This window comes from Pseudoliparis swirei, chromosome 5, assembly GCF_029220125.1.
Source record: "Pseudoliparis swirei isolate HS2019 ecotype Mariana Trench chromosome 5, NWPU_hadal_v1, whole genome shotgun sequence".
Lineage (NCBI taxonomy): Eukaryota > Metazoa > Chordata > Actinopteri > Perciformes > Liparidae > Pseudoliparis > Pseudoliparis swirei.
In genome coordinates this window covers 19,768,717-19,791,213 of record NC_079392.1, presented here as the reverse complement: position 1 = coordinate 19,791,213, position 22,497 = coordinate 19,768,717, and the positions used below count along the sequence as shown (strand labels likewise).

Sequence of the window (22,497 nt, the reverse complement as noted above, 5' to 3'; positions counted from 1 at the left end):
ATATTCAAAATTGGTTATTTAAATCACATTTGCAGACCTTCAATTGAATCTATATTTACAAGTAGTGCCGTGCTACTGCAGGCCGGCACACAGGAGTGAAATGAACTGTTGATATGAATCAAAAAAAGTACAACGATTCCTTGAAATGCATTCTCATTTTAATAACAATGAAATCAGATTAGATCTCACAAGACTTCACTCATACTATATTGAAAGTGACCTGCAGTTCAGTAGACATTAAATTATACAGCATACAGTATATTTCTCTCTTTGTTCTCCCAGATGAATTTATCCATCCCGGTTTCGTTGCTTTAGGTAGAGGAATAAATGCATCTCAGCATTTGAACTATTAATAAAAACAAACTGAATCCAAATTATTTCCGAATCAAGAAGAATCCGTACCGATTCTAAACATAACATCAGTTTCTAGAAGTGCAGCACGTTGTCTTAACCAATTATTTGACAACGACAAACGACTCCACAATCAGTGCGTTTACATGATGGTATAATTCGAATCTTGCTTTAGTCGGACTATTGTGGTGATCCACCAACAACATATCAAGCACTGAATGACGACACAAAGGAAGCAATGAGACAAAGATCACAGTAAAAAAAAAAGAAGAACAAAAAAAGTTCTTTGAGAGGTATGCTTGCTCACAGTTGCCGGACCCTGTGGGACCACTTGGTCAGGATTAGCATGACAAGGTTCCTCCTGCAAAGGCTCTCCTGAATCCGAAAGAGAAACTATCCAACAGAGACATTCATAATATATCTTTTATCTTGTCTTCAGTCTCTTTTCACCTTCGCCACCAGCAAGACAACTCTGGATCAATATTCAGTTGCACCGCACACCTGTACTCAAGGTTACAACTGTGTTCCCCCTGCCTATCGATTATAAACCGTACCGGGCCCACGGCCTTCCATATGGTTCTCGTTTATGTCCCACTGTGAAGGCTTGTGTTTCACAGGCGAGGCGGATTGATGCTTCGATTTCATGGCCTAAGTCCAATCAATAGATTGGAATGCCATAATCATTAAAAATAGAAACTCACGCACGCATGTTTTGCATATGAATTGCACCAACAGTTACATTTCACAAATTCATGTTTTTACAAGACATTATAATAGCATTCAGTTGAAATACTTTTGAGCATCGTTTATGGTTTATTCCTGGAGCAAATGAACAGGTTTGACCTATTATTGATTTGCTTTTGTATGACAAATGCAGAAGACAAGATTCATTGGAGCAAACGGGAAATCTGAAGTGTCTCCTTGATGGAAGTGAGCGTCAAAGATTAATTTCAAACCAAATGAGGGGCTGAAGATGGTCGTCAGTACTCTATATGGTTGCTGCATTCACATAATCCCCATATGATATTGAGTGGCATTTCATCTTTTTATGAATGTTTTAAACATTGCCTGCTCGAATGAAGGCTGCCAGTGCTCAGAGAGAACAGGCAGAGCCTCAGCATTGTGCTCAGCGTGTCTTTGATAGTACTACGGGCTGCTGACATTGATTAGCGACCCTTTGATTTTTTCAAGATAAAAGACAGTCCCTTAGATTTCATCTCTACTGCAACTGGAACAACCATATAGTACTGCGAGTATTACTGCTGTGTCTGATGGTTTCGTTTAGATGTAGATATCTGAGATTGCTGGTCCACTTCAACTTGTGTATCGAAGTGCATTGTTTCATATGTCTGATCTTGCCTTTGACAATAACAACAGAGCTTTGAGTGTAAAGATGGAAGTATTTACACTTAAGAAGCAAATAGTGTAGGTGAGCGGCCATTAGGTTGTTGCTGGATGATGAATGGAGATGTTGATGCTGTGTGATACAGCCGCATAATGGATGATTTTGCATGAGTCTCAGCATTCAGTAGGTGCATGCTGAGTTATCTCTATTGTTCTGCAGAAGCTCGTACACGGCAGGAGATCCCGTAGTTATCGCTCGAGGCTCCCCTCCAGCGAGTGGCAATGAGTTTATCAGACGAATGTTAGATTTACTGAGAAGACAAAGTCTCTCACTACAAGTACAGAGTGCATTGTGCCTATTTACTGAGAAACATGTACCATTACGTAAGGAAAATTGTGTGATCGACTATTTGATGTTTCTGATGCAGGTGTCTTCCCTTTTTTCCCTTGAAAGGGCTTTTGCTGTTTTTTTGGGGAGTTTTTCCTGATCCGATGTGAAGTCCTGGGACAGGGATGTCGTATGTGTACAGATTGTAAAGCCCTGTGAGGCAGATGTGTGATTCTGGGCTATACAAAATAAACTGAATTGAATTGAATACATTATATACTGTATATATATTGTTTGTATGTAGATCGACATAATGTTTGTCTGTGCTTGGACATTCTCGACAACCACTCATCTGATCAACTTCATACTTGTCGGGATCTCTGCTAAGGACCCAATGAAGTGCACTAGTGTGAGCACTAGAAATCGACAGTACCACTATTTGTCACTATATTTCTTTGTGTAGTCTAGACTTAAATAATGTATTTATAGACTGACACTTCAAAGGTCTAAATGCATAACATGCAAGAGTCTATCCATTAACTTTATTGTCCATTTTAAGATTGAACCATCCGAGGATATGTCCTATTCTGATTACAAGGGCTTCTGCAGGTCTCACCTTCAAACCCAGTCAGAAGAATTAGCTGTTCCCCCTTGAGGTAAATTGGAACTCTGTATACTGGCTGAGAATGGTTTATTTCAACCTTTTTTTCTGAGCCAGTCGCTCTCATCCCTATATCATTTGAAATCCTGCATCTAGTAATTTCATAATTATGGGAGGGAATTATAACGAAGGCAGCTGGAGCTGCAGGTTAATTGGATTTTTCACCTCAACGAGACCGGATCTAAGTCGCCCATGGGCCCCAAATCTGCACATTTGAAGTTGGGGACAGTACAACAGAGGCTGGGGAAAGAAAAGAGTGAGCCGTTGAAGGGTCCCCTTTGACTACAAGAGTTCGGGAAGTTACTTGTGCGCTGCCAGTTACCGTTTGTGGCTAGAGAGGTTTTCCTTTGCTTGTACACAATCACTTTCATCCACGTTGATGGCATCTATAATTGCCACTGTGTTCCATCCACAGGCGCTACTGCAGGAGTTGCTATTGCAGCTGCTATTGATAACCTCACAGAAATCCCAAGGGTTTGAAATGTAACTTCTTACACTCAACTTTCCACAAATACATAAAGGGAGACCTGAAAGATGGCCAACCACCTCCACAATGTGTTATGAATTATCGCACTTGGACTAGAGAGAATTAGAATTTTCTTTTAATAAGCATTCATGGTTTCTTTTTTTTAATGTGAGGCTGAAGACCCGAAATGTCCTGAAGTGGTGATGGTGTAATCATAATTTTTATTTAATTAAAGTTGATGGGGCTTGTCATGGTTGATCTTGATGATTAGTTCATTAAATGTTTATTAAATGTCTTTGTGACTAAAATACCATGTGCTTTTAGAACAAGTCTCGTTGCTTTACATCTCCTAAAGAGAACGTCGGGGACCTTCAATGTATTCTGGATTAGTCAAAATATTTCATAAACAGGAAAACCTCATCTTTCATAGCCTACTAAAATTCCTTGAATCCTTAAAATTAGCTCTGACTTGACTATCACAAATACAACGTTTGTTCACACGTTAAGCTCATGCCTGTTTAGTCGACAACACATCCGTCTTTAGCAGTTTCACCACGATTCTGCTGACAGCATTCTTTACCTCGGTTTCTAGGGGCCGACTCGCTCCTCTGTGGGAGCAGCCGAGCTCTCAGCCCCTCAGCTCCTGGCCTACTTCTGAATCAATGTTTGACAAAGGGCGAGTCTCTCCCTGAGCAAAAGACGGGGAATTAGAGAGGCTCTTGCATGGTGTGAAGGCCTCCCGCAAAGCTAGAGGGTGCCGGGTCTACATTCCCTGTCACAGACAAATAGCCAACCCAAGCTCATATTTCCCAGCCCTTAATAAGGAAAATAAACCTGCTTACCTGCCGTGTTTATCCTCGTCTAAGGTCACAGTGTTAGGATAAACAAACTGCAGTTAGAGAGCGGGGTGAGGAAAGGGCTGGCAATTATTTGTTTGTCTATATTTGAAGAGTGACTACCTACTCGTGGTGGAAACACGTTAGATTCCGCTTTTAGTGCAGACTTTATATTAATATCCTGCACTGAAGAATTTTTTTCTTTATCAATTAAATAGAAAATGAAAGGAAAAAGTGAGTATTGTGATTTGTGATTTCAGAAACAATAGACAAAGACAAAATATTATAGAACTTTTCAACAATGACACATTTCCTTGTGTTAACAGCAGGAAAGATTCTGAAGTGTAACTTCACGAACAAAGGCGCGTTTTTCTACCCTCTCAGGGCCAGCAACATGAATCGTCTCTTTATGATTTCTTATATGATTTCTATATATATATATATATACACATAAATACACACATATATACACACACACACATATAATATATAGATATATATATACTGTATATTTATATATATATATATATATGTATATTTTACAGAGACTTCTTCCGTTCTAATCAGAGATTTCTGACTAGCGTGTGCAGAACATTACACATCAGACATATCAAACATCAAATAGCCTATCACCCAGTGTTCCCTACATACTGGTACAAGTAATATATATATATACATTTTTGTAAGAATTATTTTCGTAAAAAGATAGCATTTTCAAACTTTTGTGCTCTCATGCAGATAAAAAAAATGCTTCATGTTTACCAATTCAGTTTGGAAACTAATATGATTTTTTCCTACATTATTATGCACGTCATTATGTCTGCCATTTCAATAATGTCAACAATCACCTCAACACCTGATTCCTAACTGACATTCAAAGGGGCCACACAAGAGATCACGAAAAAAAGATGATAATTTTTCTCCGACGATTTGTAGCCTCAGATAATTGCACATAATGTCACGCAATTGTGGAAAAAGTCAAAACAACACACAGCCCACACAGCATTATGTGCACCGACTCTGACAAAGTGCATTTCTTTGTAAAGTTCTGAGTCATTTCCTTCAATGCCAAACGGTACATTTCCAGCTACCCTGCTGAGCAGCTGTCACTCCGCCTCAACTGGTGTTGTATTAAAACGCTTCGTAAATTACCATTACCTGAGGCATAAACCGTACAGGAAGTGAATGTGGGCTTCGGCAGCAGACATTAATTAGAGCACATACGTGGCATACTCGGACATACAGGACTGTCTCAGAAAATTAGAATATTGTGATAAAGTTCTTTATTTTCTGTAATGCAATTAAAAAAACAAAAATGTCATGCATTCTGGATTCATTACAAATCAACTGAAATATTGCAAGGCTTTTATTCTTTTAATATTGCTGATTATGGCTTACAGCTTAAGAAAACTCTAAAATCCTATCTCATAAAATTTTAATATTTCCTCAGACCAAGTAAAAAAAAAGATTTATAACAGCTGAGTGTTTGTCAAGGCTCAGGAAACCCTTGCAGGTGTTTCGAGTTAATTAGACAATTCAAGTGATTTGTTTAATACCCTACTAGTATACTTTTTCATGATATTCTAATATTTAGAGATAGGATATTTGAGTTTTCTTAAGCTGTAAGCCATAATCAGCAATATTAAAAGAATAAAAGGCTTGCAATATTTCAGTTGATTTGTAATGAATCCAGAATGCATGACATTTTTGTTTTTTTAATTGCATTACAGAAAATAAAGAACTTCATCACAATATTCTAATTTTCTGAGACAGTCCTGTATTATGTGTCATATATTTCTACAACCGCAGCCAAGTGTAACATTGATTGTTAGAACCATGGACACATTTCCACTCCCACACAGGCATTAAAGCCAACATGTTACGAGATCTCTGGAGCGCGGGGCTTTTTAATGGTGCCAAGACTAGTGCTCATTCAATAATATACTAAGTGGACAATGCTGTGAACCTGTGTCATTTCCCAACCTTTATTAGTGTTACAACCACACAGAGGAACATTTACAATGCAATTTTCCTACCTGAGTATCTCATCTTTGAATCACATGGAAAGATTTGGCTTCTCTAACACATACGGTGAAATGAGCTCTCTACTCTGCAGCGCTTCGAGAAAAAAGCAGAAAAATAAGCAAATAAATCCCCAAGAAAACAATTCACCAATTGTAAATTTCAAGGTGCTCTGGACTTGAGTCAAAGTATATTTTGTCCATAGCAAAAGAATTAAACCTGTTTTTTCCAATACCAAAAACACAAACCATTAAAAAGCAACTGGCATTTGACAAAAAATCTCACATTTATTTAATTTGTTATACAAGTGTTGAACTTTACATCAGTCTTAAGTGATGAGCCCCTTGGTACCATGTTTACATAAAAAACATGAGCTACAGTACAGCATGTATACCAGTGCTGGAAAATATTCACACATTTCCCATTTCTTTTTTGGAAAGATTTTAATAAATAAAATGTCCAAACCCAGGCGGAAGAACTACATTTATGATAGAAACTTCATTTTCAAAAGTTCTTACCCATTACTCTGCTATGACCGTTAAAAAGATCTATTTCATTCAGAATTACAAAAAAAATGTGCAATGCATAAATCACTTTAACTGGGTTTTTGCATTCCCATTCTACTAAAGTTAATGCCACTTTGGCAAAATCATATAGACATATTTCAATGGGCAATCAAAGGAACTCAGTAAGCAAAAAACACTGTTCACATGTGGAAAAAAAAGTGATAATGCATCTTTGTAATTTGTTGAATCCTTTCTTTTCATAAGCCTTTTACGTTCAAACATACTACCATGAATGAACCATAAACACACTGTATAACATGTGTGCAACTTCTACACAATAGCTTCTCAAAACGTTAAATTTAGCAATTAAAAGGTTTCTTCATATTAACGTTTTGCCATGATTATTTATTTTACACTAGCAATACAACAAAATATATATTTTAGCCATTTTCCTTGACAACAGTTCAATGTACAGCTGAGAAAATATAAGGCCAGGGGCTTGATTGCTAGTGGTTATACAATCCAAACTTCAAGGTGACGGAGAGCGACGCTGGGCAACCAGGACCTTATATTCCTATTCTGACAGTCTGATCGGGAACATTTTACAAACAGAGTCCACATCCTGGTCCAGGGGTGTTGTTTTGTTTACAATAATTATTAAAAAAACAGGTTTCAACAAGGATGTTGGGAAGTGTATGTACAACCTTTTGACTGGGACATTTCTGATATGATGGAGCCAGTAATGTTTCTTTTTTTTGTCTTTCTTCTTTTTTTTTTTTCGTACCTTAAATGTTTCTACATTTTTGAACAGCAGCAGCACATTTAAATACATAGTTGGCTTGTCTCTTAAAATTGAAATTTGACTCTGTATTTTATGTACAGTCTCATTTGGACCTTGCACTGCCATCGCTGTGCATCAAGTCTGTTGGTCTGCAGGGAAGGTAGGAAGAGGCGGGTGGCTGGGGGAAAGGAGATTGCAATGCAGTTGGAGGAGGAGGGGTTGTAAATGGCTAGTGTGCATGACGGGATTTCTCAGGTCTCTTCAAAAATAAAACGATCACTTTTCTTCCTTTCACTGGGGTTTCCTTTATGAGGTCAGGGCTGCAACGGGGCAGGAAGAGGTTTGGGGATGATTTAAATAGCCTATATTTAAAGGCTTGTCACCAACTGCATCTGTCCTTCCCGCACGTCACCTACAGGGAAGCAGCCATCTTTTGTGATAGGAATAATGTAACCATCACTACCTCCTCGGCCTATCTGGTAATAGGCTTGGAGCTGGTGGCCGGCCCCTAAGTTAGGCATGCTCTTGTAGTAAACGTCCCCATTCTCACTCCCCTTGCAGGGGGACAGGTCCTCCACCACGTCAGGGCTGCTCTCGGGGTATGGAGAGTCCCTTAGATTAGGCATACTAGTGTACAAGGAGTCTCTGTTTGGGGACTGCAGACTATCGTCGGGATCGGTGGGTGTCAGCGGGCTGACAAAGGTTTCAACTCCCCCATCGGTCCTCACTTTCTTCTGGGGTGCGTACAGAAGCGAGTGAGTCCGCTGGGGGATGAGTGGCGCCTCCAACTCCTGCTGATGGTGCAGCTCAAGACCCACCGTGTCGCCCACGTGCACCAAAGACGAAGCGTCGGCTACGATAGCGTCGTCTTCACTGCTGCTGCCACCGCCACTGCCGCCTACGCCTACCACCGTCACCTTGGGCGGAGCCCGCTCCGTGTGGTGGTGATGGTGGTACTGCGGGGGCTGCTGGGGCTGCTGGTGGTGGGGTGGATGATGTAAACTGTGGTGTTGCTGCTGCTGCTGATGGTGGTGGCTTTTGTTACAGGCACGCAGGTTGTTGTGTACGAGCTCAGAGATGATCATTTTCTCAAAGGCAGCATCGTCCAGACTGAGGCCGCAGTCTACTACCTGCACGCTGTCGCCAAAATCCCCATTGCGGAGTGAGTAGCTATTGTTAAAGTTACCATTTAGCGGTAGAGTATCCATTGCACTTGTGTCCCTCACCACATTGTTCACTGAGTGCCCTGGAAAGAAGGGGGAAATGTGAGGGGATGTTACATTAGTCAACAGCATTAACCATGATATCAAAGGAGCAACAGTGAGTTTAATGCTGTTTAGGATGCAGTTTCACATAGAAACTCAAATCAAATCAAGCCATGCTGTAAATCCGTGAGTTAGGCACAATTCTTATATATATATATATATATATATATATATACAGGACTGTCTCAGAAAATTAGAATATTGTGATGAAGTTCTTTATTTTCTGTAATGCAATTAAAAAAACAAAAATGTCATGCATTCTGGATTCATTACAAATCAACTGAAATATTGCAAGCCTTTTATTCTTTTAATATTGCTGATTATGGCTTACAGCTTAAGAAAACTCTAAAATCCTATCTCATAAAATTTTAATATTTCCTCAGACCAAGTAAAAAAAAAGATTTATAACAGCTGAGTGTTTGTCAAGGCTCAGGAAACCCTTGCAGGTGTTTCGAGTTAATTAGACAATTCAAGTGATTTGTTTAATACCCTACTAGTATACTTTTTCATGATATTCTAATATTTAGAGATAGGATATTTGAGTTTTCTTAAGCTGTAAGCCATAATCAGCAATATTAAAAGAATAAAAGGCTTGCAATATTTCAGTTGATTTGTAATGAATCCAGAATGCATGACATTTTTGTTTTTTTAATTGCATTGCAGAAAATAAAGAACTTCATCACAATATTCTAATTTTCTGAGACAGTCCTGTATATACATATATACATACACACATGTACATATATACATATATGTGCATGCATTATTTGCAATGAGAAATCATTTTACTTTCTCCCATATACATTTTGCCTGTCTCTTTCAAAAATAGCCTCATAATAAGCAGTGTGTGTTTTAGTCCGCCACAAAAGTGACAAAGCAACAAAAAAGATCCCAAACAACATTAAGACACACACTGGAACAGTAATCACCATCACAACACACACCGAGCAAAAGTAGATGTCCACAAGTATGAAGCCACAAACGGGCAAGCTACAACACTTACAGCTTGTCTAGCAACTAATAGGTTGGATGTGCCAAGGGAAAGAAAAAGACAGAGATGGGAAAAGATGACATAGACAGAGAGGGGAAGTAGTCATGTATCAACATGGGACAGCCATCTTTGTTCTCACTACAAGGGGAGCCCACAAGCAGCACTCCACCATCACCACACACAGCAGGTGAAAAGACTCACTTTAGACAACTCACATCATGTCTGTCTGCTCAGGCTATCTGGTCTAAGAGCAGCTGATGTACAAAAGAAAGTAAAATGATTTATTGTAACATGAAGAAGAATCAATCAAAAGAACAACAAAACATAAAGTAAAATTAGCAAGAGCAAGGGTTCAACAAAGAAAACATACAAGCATTAAATAGCTTTTATTTTTGTGAATTAGCCAACAGCTAAATTTTTGTGCATGAAGATTCTCTTTTTTGGGGGGGGGTTGGTACACTTTCTGTCCATTAGTTGGCAGCTTGTGTACCCAAAGCTGGCAAAGGTCAGAGCTTGCCCGCAGCCCAGCACTTGGCATCCGTCACAGTGACAGTTCCCAGTGAGACTCCAGTCACTAGCAGAACAGCTCAAGAATAACACAGCCGCTGCAGAGGTCATGTTAGGAATTTCTCAAAGCATGGAGGTCATGGAAAACAGCAGAATTAAGGATAAATATTAGCCACGCCATGATGGAGAGAGCAGATAAAGGAAAAATGTGCTCTGCTATGGTTAACATGCCTCCTTGAAAAACACAGCTGTAAAAAAATAAGATGAAGACAAATAGGATATGTTAAAGCAATGTTTGTCTTTGTCTAAAATAAGGGGGGAGTGATTGTGATTGTAGAGGCATGTGAAAAGTGCAGCTTTCACAGAGCCTATTGGAAATTAAGGGAGATGACAAGAAAGTTGTGGGGGGAAGAAAAAGGAGAATGAGGAAAAAATAAACAGCTGCTGCCGTGACATCCATGTGCTTGTGCCTGCTAGAAGGCAATTTAGTGTCCAGACAGGTGCTGCCTGCAAAGGTGTGAGGGGAATACTACTGCACACCGAGGCCACGGAACGCCACTGGAGGACAGACATTTTGGGATGAAAAGAAAAGGAAGAAAAAAGAAAATGAAACCTTTAGAATAAATGCCTCTTTCTACCAGAAAAAAAAGCGAAAAATGTTTTCGGCGGATAAAAATAGCAAATTAAGCAGAAGAGAGAGAAAGAGAGAGATAGAGAGAGAGAGAAGCACAGCGTTTGCGATAAAGCTGTCAGATGTGGAAGAATTCTTCAAATTTCTTTTCAGATTAGAGTAGAATTTGGGTGGATAATTTTGTGAACCACTTGCTCACTGAGTGTGTGTTAATGGTCTGAAATAAACCAAGTGATTGTGCCGGGATTTTGGTTGTTTTTAAAAAGCATGCTGAAAAAAATTTACATTTGATAGGCAAAGTTAAGTTTTACTCCCATACTTGTCTCTCTGAAGGTCACTAGAGGGGAGCACAGGGAAAAAGCACAAGACATGACAAAAGATGCCATTTCAGTTTCAAAATAGAATGGCAGACATAATCGCAGCGGTCTTAACAGTGATATGCTTCAATGCCATGTGGAATTGAGATTTGGTGATTTTTTAAAAACATATATCAGCTAATACCAAATATATCTCTACACCGACAACGTAATGCCAAAGTGGCATTAAGTGGATCTGCATTACGCGGCATAGATTTTGATTGCACTGTAACACGTTTTAATGGGAAAGCTCCCTCTTAAACACACAAAGAAATAACAAAGCACATGATAAATTCAGGAGCATAAATCTTAATAATCATGCAGTTTATACTACAGCTTCAGGTCAACACCACTGTTTACATTATCTCAAGGCAGAGCATGTAGTATCTCTTCCCTATCTTAATCATTATGTCCCGCTCAGAGTTTGGATAAGAGAGATATGAGAAAAGAGCAGCTGGGTCGAGACGGCCCACACAAATCTCTGTTCTACATGAAAACATGTGCGCAGTGTGGACTTTATCGAGTATTTGGGAGACAATGATTCAGAAGGAAAGATGATACTGCAGAACATCTTGCTTTTCATTTGGCCTCTGTATACTCAACTAAAGAGACAAAGAGGGAGAGAAACAAAGGCGGCAAAGAGAGAAGAAAAGCCTGAATGCAGGTGAAAGTATTAAGTAAGCACACCTGGCGAGTTAAACACTGGAGCCGTGGGGGTGTTACACACGATTGTCTCGGCCAGTAAGGTGTTATAAGGGTTGTTAGTGCCTTGTGGTCGAAGAAGAGGATTTGTTAGTAGATAATTCCCGGTCATTCCTGGAGTGGCAAGACAGAAGAGGAGTTAAGTGTGGCGCAGTCAGCTGACAGTGATGGAAAGTAGAATAAAAAAATTCGATTTCAGAACGTTTGACTTTCGCGTGTTGTGTCACCCGAGTTGAGAACGCAGATTACAATTTGAGAAGCTACTTCTGCATGTGCAGAAAAACGTTTGCGGCCCTTCCCGACATTTTACAGCCACTAGGTGCATTTATTTAGACTTTTCACGTTAATTTACAATGTGCGTTGAAGGTCGTTCATTATCCATTAACATTTCAATCTATTGTGCTCATATTTACTTAATTGGTATGAATAGAACAAACCATTCACTGAAACCAAACCAAATATTTTACTGTTTGAACCAGGTCCAAATATGAAATCTCCCCTAAGACGAAAAACAAAATCCTTCCAAGTAATTAAAAAAAAAAAATCTAAATCTTTATTCAAGCTCAATTTTGGCTAAATCCTTGCAAACCTCATGTTACTTTCAGTTTCCCCCCTTGTGTTTTAAGGATTCAAAGTATTTCCACTGCCATTTATCACCTGTGCTAAATGCCATCTGTCATGTTGGGAAGTCTCCAGGGATGTTTTTAATGACAGGGAAGTGCTTCCAGGAGATAGAGCCCTCCTTTAGTGCACTGACACTCCAGGGTAACTAGGCTGCTACACCCCGGAGTGATCAATATCCAACCTTTACATTAACATCTCCAGGAAACGAGGCTGTATTGGATCAAAAGTGCTACTTCTATATTGTTACAGTTGTATTGGCGATTCAAAACGTGCGTCAAAGCCCTGGGTGTAATGTTTTCCTTGTGTGAAGTGGTAGCAAATAAAGAAAGGAAAGGCAAAAAGCAGCGGCGACAAGAGTCGGTGGAGGGTAGAGGGGAGGGGGGGGGGGAGTTAAACCACCTCGGTGTAAACCCTCTCTTCCTTTGCATGCTTGGAAAGCCATTTCAGAGGCAGCAGAGAGCCTAACATCACACTAAGCACCCCAGGTCAGTCAGAGTTGAACATCATCTTCTCATCATCATGTTTGTGCTCAAGCTAAATAATAAATGGCAGGTTTTTTTTTCGCCCTCCCTCATAAATCCCCATGTAAAGTAACAGAGGTCACTTGACATGCCAGGCAACAAATGGCCTCTCACGGCGTGTCAGGATTTTCCTGAAATAAAAGTTTTTTTTCCCCCCTTCCTTTTTTAGTTTTGTCTATGTTTCCCCTGAGCCTGTTTATGCACTTACATGAAATAATAATAAAAAATCGCTCCTCTAGTCTTGCCCCAATTTCAGACTGACGTTAGCAGCCAGAATGACAGACAGCGGCGTATTTGAGGACGGATTTCTGTAATCCTTCATTGGCAGTACAGGGAGACTAGACTAAAGGTCTACATCTTTTTCTGTTTTTTTTTTACCGTCCTGCTCTGTCTTTTCAAAACTGAAGGCATTTATTACAATTAGGATCCTCTACCGCGGTGTGTGGGATCATTGAAACTTGAAGGCGGTATTTTTAGCCGGATGATGAAATGTGTGCATAGGTGTGCATGTGGAGATACATGAGGTGTGAACTGACCTTGGTTAAGGGTGGAGGTGCTGTTGATGTCACCTGAGATAAAGGAGGACTCGGATTGCTTTCTTACGGTGTCATTCCACATTCTCCTGATACGACTCTGTCAGGTCAACAAGGGACAGTCATTAGGACTTTAAACAAGCCCGCTCAACTTTCAGACCAACTTTCATTGATTTTCTATGTACAGATTTCTGACTTTACCACTCCGCACATGCATACTCATATGCAGCTAGGCAAGGGCAGCACTAATGCTCACTTTCTCTGGATGTCTTTCAAAACTGATAAATGCGAGTCAACTTTTGAACGACTTCGGCTCCAGCCACAAGTACCTTAAATAAGGCTGGAGGTTAAAGTATAAAAGGGATTCTTCTCCATAAGCGCCACACATCTGGAGGTATTGTCTACTAAGGACTATTAACTTTTAACAAGAAAGGGATAAAGCAAATATGTTAAGTTTGTTTTGCTTGTTGCTATTTCGGCTCTCCCCTAAGTAAAATGTGCCTGCAATGCTCTTTAAACAGTGCAGCGCTATTTACCATGCACATGACGTTAGTGAGAAAAAAAAGATAAAAGCAAGTGCTAAAGGGGGCAGAACAGAAGAAAGGTACTCATGCAGTACAGAAGATGCTGCTTGTATAACGTGGCATCATGTGTGTGTCACTTGATCTCACTCTGAAGCTAAAATGCACGATGTGCATTTTTTTTCTTTTTCGGTCATGCTAATGATGACGTGAGCAATTGTTTAATTGTTTAAACTTGGGGGTTCATCAACAGAGTAAATGAGCTGCATGGTGAAAGTGTGTGTGCCAGTCTTTGACAGTATGAAGCTGCTGGTCTACCTGTGTACCAGAAGAATAGCGTGCGCTGGTCCGTGTGGTGGAAGTCTTCGCCGAGCCGTGTGAGCTCTCGGTCGGCAATCCTCCGCAGCAGTACGTGTGGCGGAAGCACTTGCTGTACTCTTTGCGGACCTGCGTGAGCAAACGGCCGAGTGTTTACCTACAGTGCGTTGTTGACTTTACATACGACTTAGCCAAGATCTTGAAGCCAGCGGTGTTTGCTCTTTAAATCAGCATGTGGCGCTCGGCATTGTGGGGGAAAGGTCTGCTCAAACGCATGGACGTTTCACCTTGAGAGAGAGAAATGACTCGTCGTTTAGCGCTGCGGATGACGAGAAACTTACTTTCTTTTGCAGAAGACAGTGGAAGATGAAGATGAACATTCCCTGGAAGGTGTTGAATATGGTGAAGAGGTACGCCATGACAATCGAGGCCTCGTTGATGAAGAAGAGACCGAAGGACCAGGTGAGACCCAGCAGAAACAGCAAAGCGAAGGCCCCCATGACCCAGGACCTGAAGGGCGGCAAGAGAAGAAAGCAAAAACAAAAAAGAGAGGACGAATCCAGCATGAGAGGCATTTAGTGATCCGACAGGAGGATGAGTGGGACTTGCAATGACCATAACTATGAGAAACTAGGAAAAAAAGCTGTAAATCAGTTGAGAGGAAAACAATAAAATGACAAACAACACCTATGCAATCCTAACAAACCCTTTCCCGACCGTCCCCACCCCTCCATCCACACACACACTCTCAGCCCAAACTGGAATGCAGTCCCTGCCTTCAAACAGACAAGAAGGAAGCAACACCTTGATCTGGTTTTCTGTAAATAACTTATGTGTTAGAGTTAGAACATACAGACCAGCATAACCAGCAAGCACAGTGTGTTTAAAAATAAGCGACGACAAAATCATTTGATACTATTAGGTACTAAATGTTTATCTAGTGAGTGTGTTATCAGAGCTGGAGAACGAGGCAGATGTGGAAAGAGTTCAAGGAGAAAGAGGAGGTTCCCCGCCTCGTGTGTGAAGGTCCTGTGGAGCCTTCACACACCAGCAGCGGTCACAGGTCAGCGCTCAAACACACAACAACAACACTGAATTTCAAGATGATGGACACGGTGAAAGTGAGCAGTCACAAGGACAGTGGATGAGCAGCTTTGAAGCTGCAGTTTGGGAAAGTATGAACCGGCGGGGGGGGGGGGAAGTAAAAGAAAGACAGAAGAAACGGGGAGAGAGGATAAACTAGAAGCTGAAAGCGAGACTTCTGGGCAAATTGTCCTTACTTGATAAACCGTTTATTGTCTTCATATCTAGAGAGCATGATAAGCAGGAAGAGAGAAACACAATTAGATCATAGCGCATAACAGTGTGTGTTAGACGGCATTTGATTACGATATCTTCAACTTTGATCCAAGGGAAATCACGGGAGGCAAAGACTCTGATAGAGTTGGAATTTTTTTGCAGTTGATAATTCAATTACAAAAGTCAGAGCACATTGTCTGTGGTCAAATTTGAATTTGAATGCGTGGGTGGTGGTGATGTGTGGGTGAAATAGATCATCTGAGGTATATATAGTAGAAGCTTACCCAGGCAAATCTGTATTATAGTAGCCGTCACAAATGCGATAATTACTGGTGTGGATCGCAGAACAGATAGAGGAGGAGAATGACAGGAGGAAAGAAAGGACAGGGTGTGCGTTAACTTTGCCTTCTCATGCAACATGCAGTGAGACTGGTGCTGAATGGACGTTTAGAACAAACTCCAGCACAAAAAAACACAAAGAAAAGAACCACAAGGAAACGGCTATTAATTCACCATGTCCTTCTGCATAAGAGAAATCATTTCATCCAAGTGCAAGTGTACACCATGTTGAGTGCCAGCATGCTCAGGGCATGTGTTCTGTTGTGGTTCCCTTGATAGGGGAGTAGCCCTTCTCAAATAAACCCAGCAGTCTAAAAACTAACTTTTCGGACTGTTCTCCCAGATTGCAGTTTAACCACAGTGCTGTAATCTTTCACACATTCATTAAGGAGAAATGAAAAATAACAAACACTGGATGAAAATAGCAACACCGCTGCTCCTTATGAAGTTAGAATATGAACTAAAAGAATGACGTGGGGCTGTGCTACTGCGAACATGAAAACCAGACAACCCCAAATGAAAAAGGCCCTAATTGTCAGCCTGCAATAAAGAGCAATACATATATAGTTTTCACAGAAAAGAAGAAAAAACAGTGCTTTATAAAAAATTCTCGAATCATAATTGCTGAGGCGACTCAGAAAGCCCTCGCTTGCAGGGGGTGGAGGGGTGGTTGTCGGGTGGTGGCGGTCGGGTAGGGAAGTTTTTGACGCTGAGATCTTTAAAATAAAAATATAAAGTTTGACGGCAAACACACATGGGGATACTTCCACTGTTCCCCGCCCTGGCAGAGCTAACAGCGCATCGCTAAATTGCTGCCGTTGATTGATGAGTGCGTGTCATGCCCCTGCAATTCTGTGGCTTTTGGCTTGGAGCAAAACAACAAAAGGCTCAAAGATTACTCACAGATTAGCTTTATAGCTATTGCGTGCCAAAAGGCATACGACAAAACTGTGCAAATTTGAAATCTCGAGAGCGCAAATAATGCATTCCTCTGGTGGACCTTCTGATCTGGATAATTTCAGACAGAAAAATAAAAATGTCACTTGCTAGTACAGTACTGAAATTTGGCTTGGAGGTCGGGAAGGTCGGGAAGGTCAAGCCTTTTTCCAAGGAAGAAAGAAGAAAATCAACTAAAATTCATTACCTCAAGAGTAAAATAACCTTAGTTTTCCTGGAGCTGGTGGCAAAATAGCACCAGTATTAAATTGCTGATAAGCAGGAGAATAGGGGCTGGGGGGGAGGGAGGGGTCAGCATATGACCCTTTACTTACTTTATATTCTCCAGTCGGCTGGAGTCTGGTTTCAGGGTGGTAGAGTGCTTCACCATTTTGTACATTGTGATGACCAGGAAGATGAGATTGAGCTGTCAAAACAGAGTAATGACATGAGTTAATACATGAAGATGTATAACGCAAGATACAGCCGGCAAAGAGAGAAACAACTGTTCATTTGTCTATAAGTATTAAAAGAGGAGAGCCTTCAAATGTCTGCATGTCCACAGACTAATCCAATAAACATCCATTGGTCCAGCCAGGCTCAGACGGGGCCGACTGGCGCCAAATCTAGTGTCATTCTATATCAATAGGAGCAAGGAAATGCATTAAAATCCATCACAGTAAAAAAAAAGAGAAAGAATGAAACAGCCACACAGCAGCAGTCTGGCAGAAGGGAATGAAATGTAGCAGGAGAAATAAGAGACCCTCTTGTTGTACAAAACAACTGCATATCATTTTATGCACATAGTGAAATATTATAAGGTGTAACCAGCTACAAAAGGCTTGAGGGAACATGGTATATTTTGTTCGATTTCTGTGTGTGGACAGATAGAGAACAAGAGGGAGATGGAGCTCTCTTGTTTTAATGTATAAAATCTTGAGGGAGTCAGTGGCACATATCAGGTTGAGACAAGGATACTGTGTGCTGTGTTTCAGAGCGCATTTATTCGGTACCTTAAAAATCAATACCGTGATTTAGAGACATAACGGCTGCCAGGGCCAGCAAGGAGCGGCTCCAAAAAATGTACTTCAAATGTTTTTTTGGGGGTTAAAGTAGTCCCTGACACAGCATGCACATGCACTCAGTGCAGAGGAACCAGACTGTGTTTGTACTGCAAGCCGGGCATGTATAAATAATGTCGTGGAATATCGAAGAAATGGAAGTCTGTATCATTGATGTGAACAGACAATAGTGCACATCAAAGAAACAGAAACACCGAAAAACACAGCGGCTACTATATCAGTGGCACGTGAATACAATTGTAATAACCAAAGCAGTTTTTTCCGGGTGAGCCTTATAAACAATGTATTTCAGTGGCATCTTGTTATCAGGAAAAAAAGCAGATTCCTGGCCCGTATGAGAGCTTGAAATAAATGAATGACCTTTGTGTGCTGGACTCAGACCGTTCACTTTTGAACATAAATTGTCTGTGTTCTGGAGCACGCTGCTATCAAAAGACTGCCTGTGATCAATACATCACCCCTCCACATGCAATCACCTCACAGAGCTGCTCACAATAACCCGGGCTGTAAAAAGAGAAGGACGAGCGAGGGGGGGAGGGGGAGAGGGGGGGGGAATCCTGAATTGTGAACCTTCTTTCATATCACAGACAGCACTGAAACTATGTTTTGTTTCGCAGGTATCAGACATTATTTCTATCAGCCGCCTGTATGAGTCAGACAGTGGGGGAGGGGAGGACGGACAGGAGGGCGAGGACTTCTGAAAAACCCTTTCACACAGCCTGAAGTGGTGACATGGATCCAATGAGATAGAGGAGAGGGACACAGTACTTTAAAGTAACACAACAGCACGGCACATGTTCCCTCCCCCGACCGAGATGCTCTCGCAGCCCTTCCTGGGGGATTCCCTTGCTAGAGCGAAGTTGCCTTGCTTCTATCCGTCACTCTGTCTCTGAATCACCACTGCAAGCCATGCAGAAGCACCTCGCCACACTGGGACTGAGGAGAAAGCTTTTTTTTGTTGGTACTGAAGTGGATTGTGTATGTACACACTGAACTCTAAATGAACTGCTAGGGGATAAAATATTAAAAGGTGCAGATGGAGCTGTCCAGATGATAAGAACTGCTACCGACGTGTCATGATCCAAGAGGTCTTGTGTTGAAGCCATCTCAAGCATACTACCATGTTCCCCTTTCATGGAGCTAATACCCCCGTGCCCAGAGACAGGGAAACCTCTGCCAAAGAACAAGAATCTAAATGCTTTCCACCAGCTTTTGTGTTCAGTCAGTATTCAGGGCCTGTTTTAGCCACGAGCAAGAAAAACAAAACAAACAGGAAAAATAAGAAAAAGGGGAGAAGAAACAAAAGGATGAGAGAAAAGCATGACCACCCTCGGTCAAAACCGATGTTATTTGGCACAAACATGGCTTGGGAGGCGGGTGGGGATCCACACAGCACTGCTTTCTCTCCTTTTCCTCTCCCTCATTGACAAGGACAAAGCCAATTTGTAGAGAAACCAGGGTCACAAATGTTGTAGACAAACCTTGCTCCTGCATGCTCCCCTGAGATGCCCCTTTCCACAGTACTTTGTCTTTTTGAGTCAATTGTTGCACAGAATCAGAGGAGCAGTGTGCGATGCCCGAGCCAGGACTGCACAACCTCATTCCTGTGACACATTAGCTCTGCTGCAATACATTAGTTCCTCACAGGGTCATGATTCTATCTCTCCGGTGATCACCACCGGGATCCCGATCATCATTTCCACTGCGGATGCATTTTTCATGCAAATCGTTATGGAAGCAACTCACGATTGGAAAACAATGAGGGCCCAATTTAGGGAGAAGAAAACATATTCCCGTGTGGCTGACGGAGCATTTGCTGAGACAGGAAGAAGAGGTGTATTTGTTTTAATACAATGATAGCTTTCCCTCAATTATGGGTTCACACATACACATCATGGTGCAAAAACCAATGAAAACCAAAGAGAAACAGGCATTTCAACATTTCCTCAGACATTCCCATCCAGTTGCAGTCAGCTCTGTGCACTTCCTCTCCGTTTTTTGATTGCTACATGGAGGGGCAATGTCTCTTTTTGACAAAACTGTGAAATGCAGTGCAGTGAGTAGATTCGTCTTTTATTTATTCCAACAGACAAAGAGCCGTACTATTTATTTTCTTCAAAAAGGTGCTAGCGGCCTGCCAATGGTGTGCAGAGACTTGCTATGTTTTCACTGTCAGTTTGATGTTCAACAGAGGTCACTACATCTGTAGATACAGTACTAACCATTATCCTGGATAATGAACACAGTGCTGAACAAATACCACCCGTCCTCCCTGCACAGCGGCAAGACAAGTTTGCAGAGCTTCCTCATCCCTTCGTGTGCACGAGGGCAAAGCAGTACGCGTTGTGTTGGGCTGAGAGGATATACGAGGAATACCACCTGCTATTTCCTTCTTTTTTTTGCGCAGGAAGGGAAGACTCCCTAAGGTCTCGTTCTTCTGAGCCTCTCTGATGGAGCGGGAGATAATAATGTCATGACCAGTAAATAATTGCATGGCTCAATGGGACATGTGTCATTATGATATGCTATATGTCCTTCACCCCTGACGGTCCTTGACCAAACAGAGAAGTGCCTTTGCTTTTCTTCTCCTCCCCAATGCTGTCACCTGCTATTTACTGGAGTCAGAAAAACACACATCGAGGCTGTTTGCAGAGGAGGAAAAAAGAAGCTACAGTATGGGCTGTAAAATGCACACCACACCCATTTTTTTCACAGTGTTTTGTTCCTTCATATCACATAAAGTCTAAATGGAAGGCCATCAGGTGATGCCTGTAATGTGAGACTTCATGGGAATTGCGTGGAAGCGAGGTTAAAGTGGACGAACACATCCTGATCCTTGTCAGGCGGTTAGAGGCAGAGAGAATTGTCAGATGCCTCGAAATCTGTCTTTGGTGTAAAATGAACCTGTCATCACCGTGGAGCAAAAATCCTGCTGACTTTTCCTTCAGTTCAAACATCTCACTTCCTTTATCTCTCTTCACCATCTCTTTCATCTCAAACTCTCAGCCCATTCCTCACTCTGTCAGTCGCCGTATTCACAGAAAAATAAAAACGGCTTACCATGATGATGAAGGTGACAGGGCCTATAAAACTCCATATGAAGTGATTGTCCACACTTAGCCAGCACCTGTAACGAATAAGAAGCACACAGCCTACACTTACACAAAGAAATATCATCCTGTGGCCAAATATTAATTGAAATAAATATAATTTTTTTGGTTGCTCGATCTAATGACATTAAGTGTGTAATTTCTAGTCAATATTTAGCTTGGAGCGCTTTCAAATGCTTCTTTAAATTAAAACATTAAAACACATGGAAGACCCAGAGTAGCACCTCTTGATGGCCGGAGCTGAGATTAATCTACGTAAAAGCCTTTTTCCGCACAGTGCTCTTCTCTTTAAGAGAGCATTTACAAACAAGAGGTCACAGGAGGGTCTTTAAGCAGAAAGGCATTAACGCAGCCACGGCCCCCCTTGAAACCACAGTGTTGAGTCTGTCAGCCACTTTCAAACGACATAAAAAATTGAACAGCTGCCCATCCCTAGCAAAAAGGAGCTCAAATGTTTCAGTCGCTGTGGGGGTGCACGTGAAGCCTGGGCAGAAATGATGAGGAGATTTCTTTTCAAAAGCTGCCATATACAGTCACAGCAGGCCCGCTGGAGCATCCGGCGTGTCCACTCTGCATTTCCACGGATTTGTTCAGAAAGCTGCACTTACGCCTTCTTGGTCCCGTAGCTCCGGTAGTCGATAGCTGCGGAGACGCCGACCACAATGGCAGGGAAGAGGTAACCGGACACGTAGTAGTACTTCTTTCGGGAGTATTCGCTCTCAAAGACCTCCACGAGCATGAGGTACAGCTGGACCCCCTCGAGACACATCCAGGAGAAGGAAGCCAGGAAGAAGAAGTGGAGGATCCCCGCGATGATGGCGCATCCAATCTGAGTGATAACAATAATCAAATTAAAGCATCAAAAGAGTTTTTTTTTTAAAGAGAATAATCCATAACAGTGTGAAAACATTTTCTATAAAACGGGGAGATTTTTTTAAAATACATTTGTAGTTTATAATAATCTCTACAACACTTTCTTTATTGAAAATTGTATATCATATAATCTATCTTTTATTAAACCCACTATAAAGACGCCGCTGCCTCCTCAGCCATTCAGTGAAATTGATGAAAAAGGTAATGAATATTCATTCACCACACGGGCTCTGACTATGCTCTGGTTTAGCGTTCCATCAGCACGGCGGATATGTAAATACCATTTGTATTGAAAAGGGTAGAGTAAGTAGATTTAATCATATTTACATTCAGCTGTACTTCAGAAAATGTATGTGAATGAAAATGTATGTGAATGAAAATAAATAAATGGAATAGATGCAGGGTCCGCCGTGACACGGGGGCTTTAAGTAAAAGAGGAAAAAAGAGCTGTCAAGTGGAAGACATGGCCCCTGAGTAATCTATATTAATGTTGCTGTCCCGCTCACGTCATGTCGGGGACAAGCAGAGGTTACAAACAAACAATGCTTAACGTCTCATCCATTTCACTCTGAAAGGGTCTTTTTTTTGGGGGGG

The 22,497-nt window shown here is 41.3% G+C and overlaps 1 protein-coding gene across 11 annotated transcripts in view; it reads right to left on the bottom strand.

Annotated features, from left to right (window-relative positions):
- adgrl2a (adhesion G protein-coupled receptor L2a) overlaps positions 1-22,497 on the bottom strand; it is a 133,335-nt gene that overhangs the window by 29,583 nt on the left and 81,255 nt on the right. For 3 of the 11 annotated variants that reach the window (XM_056413898.1, XM_056413896.1, XM_056413902.1), the window contains 10 exons: positions 21,639-21,859; positions 20,981-21,047; positions 17,174-17,265; positions 15,848-15,892; positions 15,545-15,571; positions 14,606-14,774; positions 14,265-14,393; positions 13,429-13,525; positions 11,009-11,026; positions 5,958-8,541 (listed from right to left, as the gene is read on the bottom strand). In XM_056413898.1, the coding sequence (XP_056269873.1) occupies positions 7,664-8,541; positions 11,009-11,026; positions 13,429-13,525; positions 14,265-14,393; positions 14,606-14,774; positions 15,545-15,571; positions 15,848-15,892; positions 17,174-17,265; positions 20,981-21,047; positions 21,639-21,859 (1,743 nt within the window). In that variant the 3' untranslated portion in view covers positions 5,958-7,663. Of the gene's footprint in view, positions 1-5,957; positions 8,542-9,766; positions 9,806-10,974; positions 11,027-11,732; positions 11,862-13,428; positions 13,526-14,264; positions 14,394-14,605; positions 14,775-15,544; positions 15,572-15,847; positions 15,893-17,173; positions 17,266-20,980; positions 21,048-21,638; positions 21,860-22,497 lie in introns of those variants that run through there. The other 8 variants (XM_056413907.1, XM_056413903.1, XM_056413905.1 and 5 more) reach the window with 8 other exon arrangements.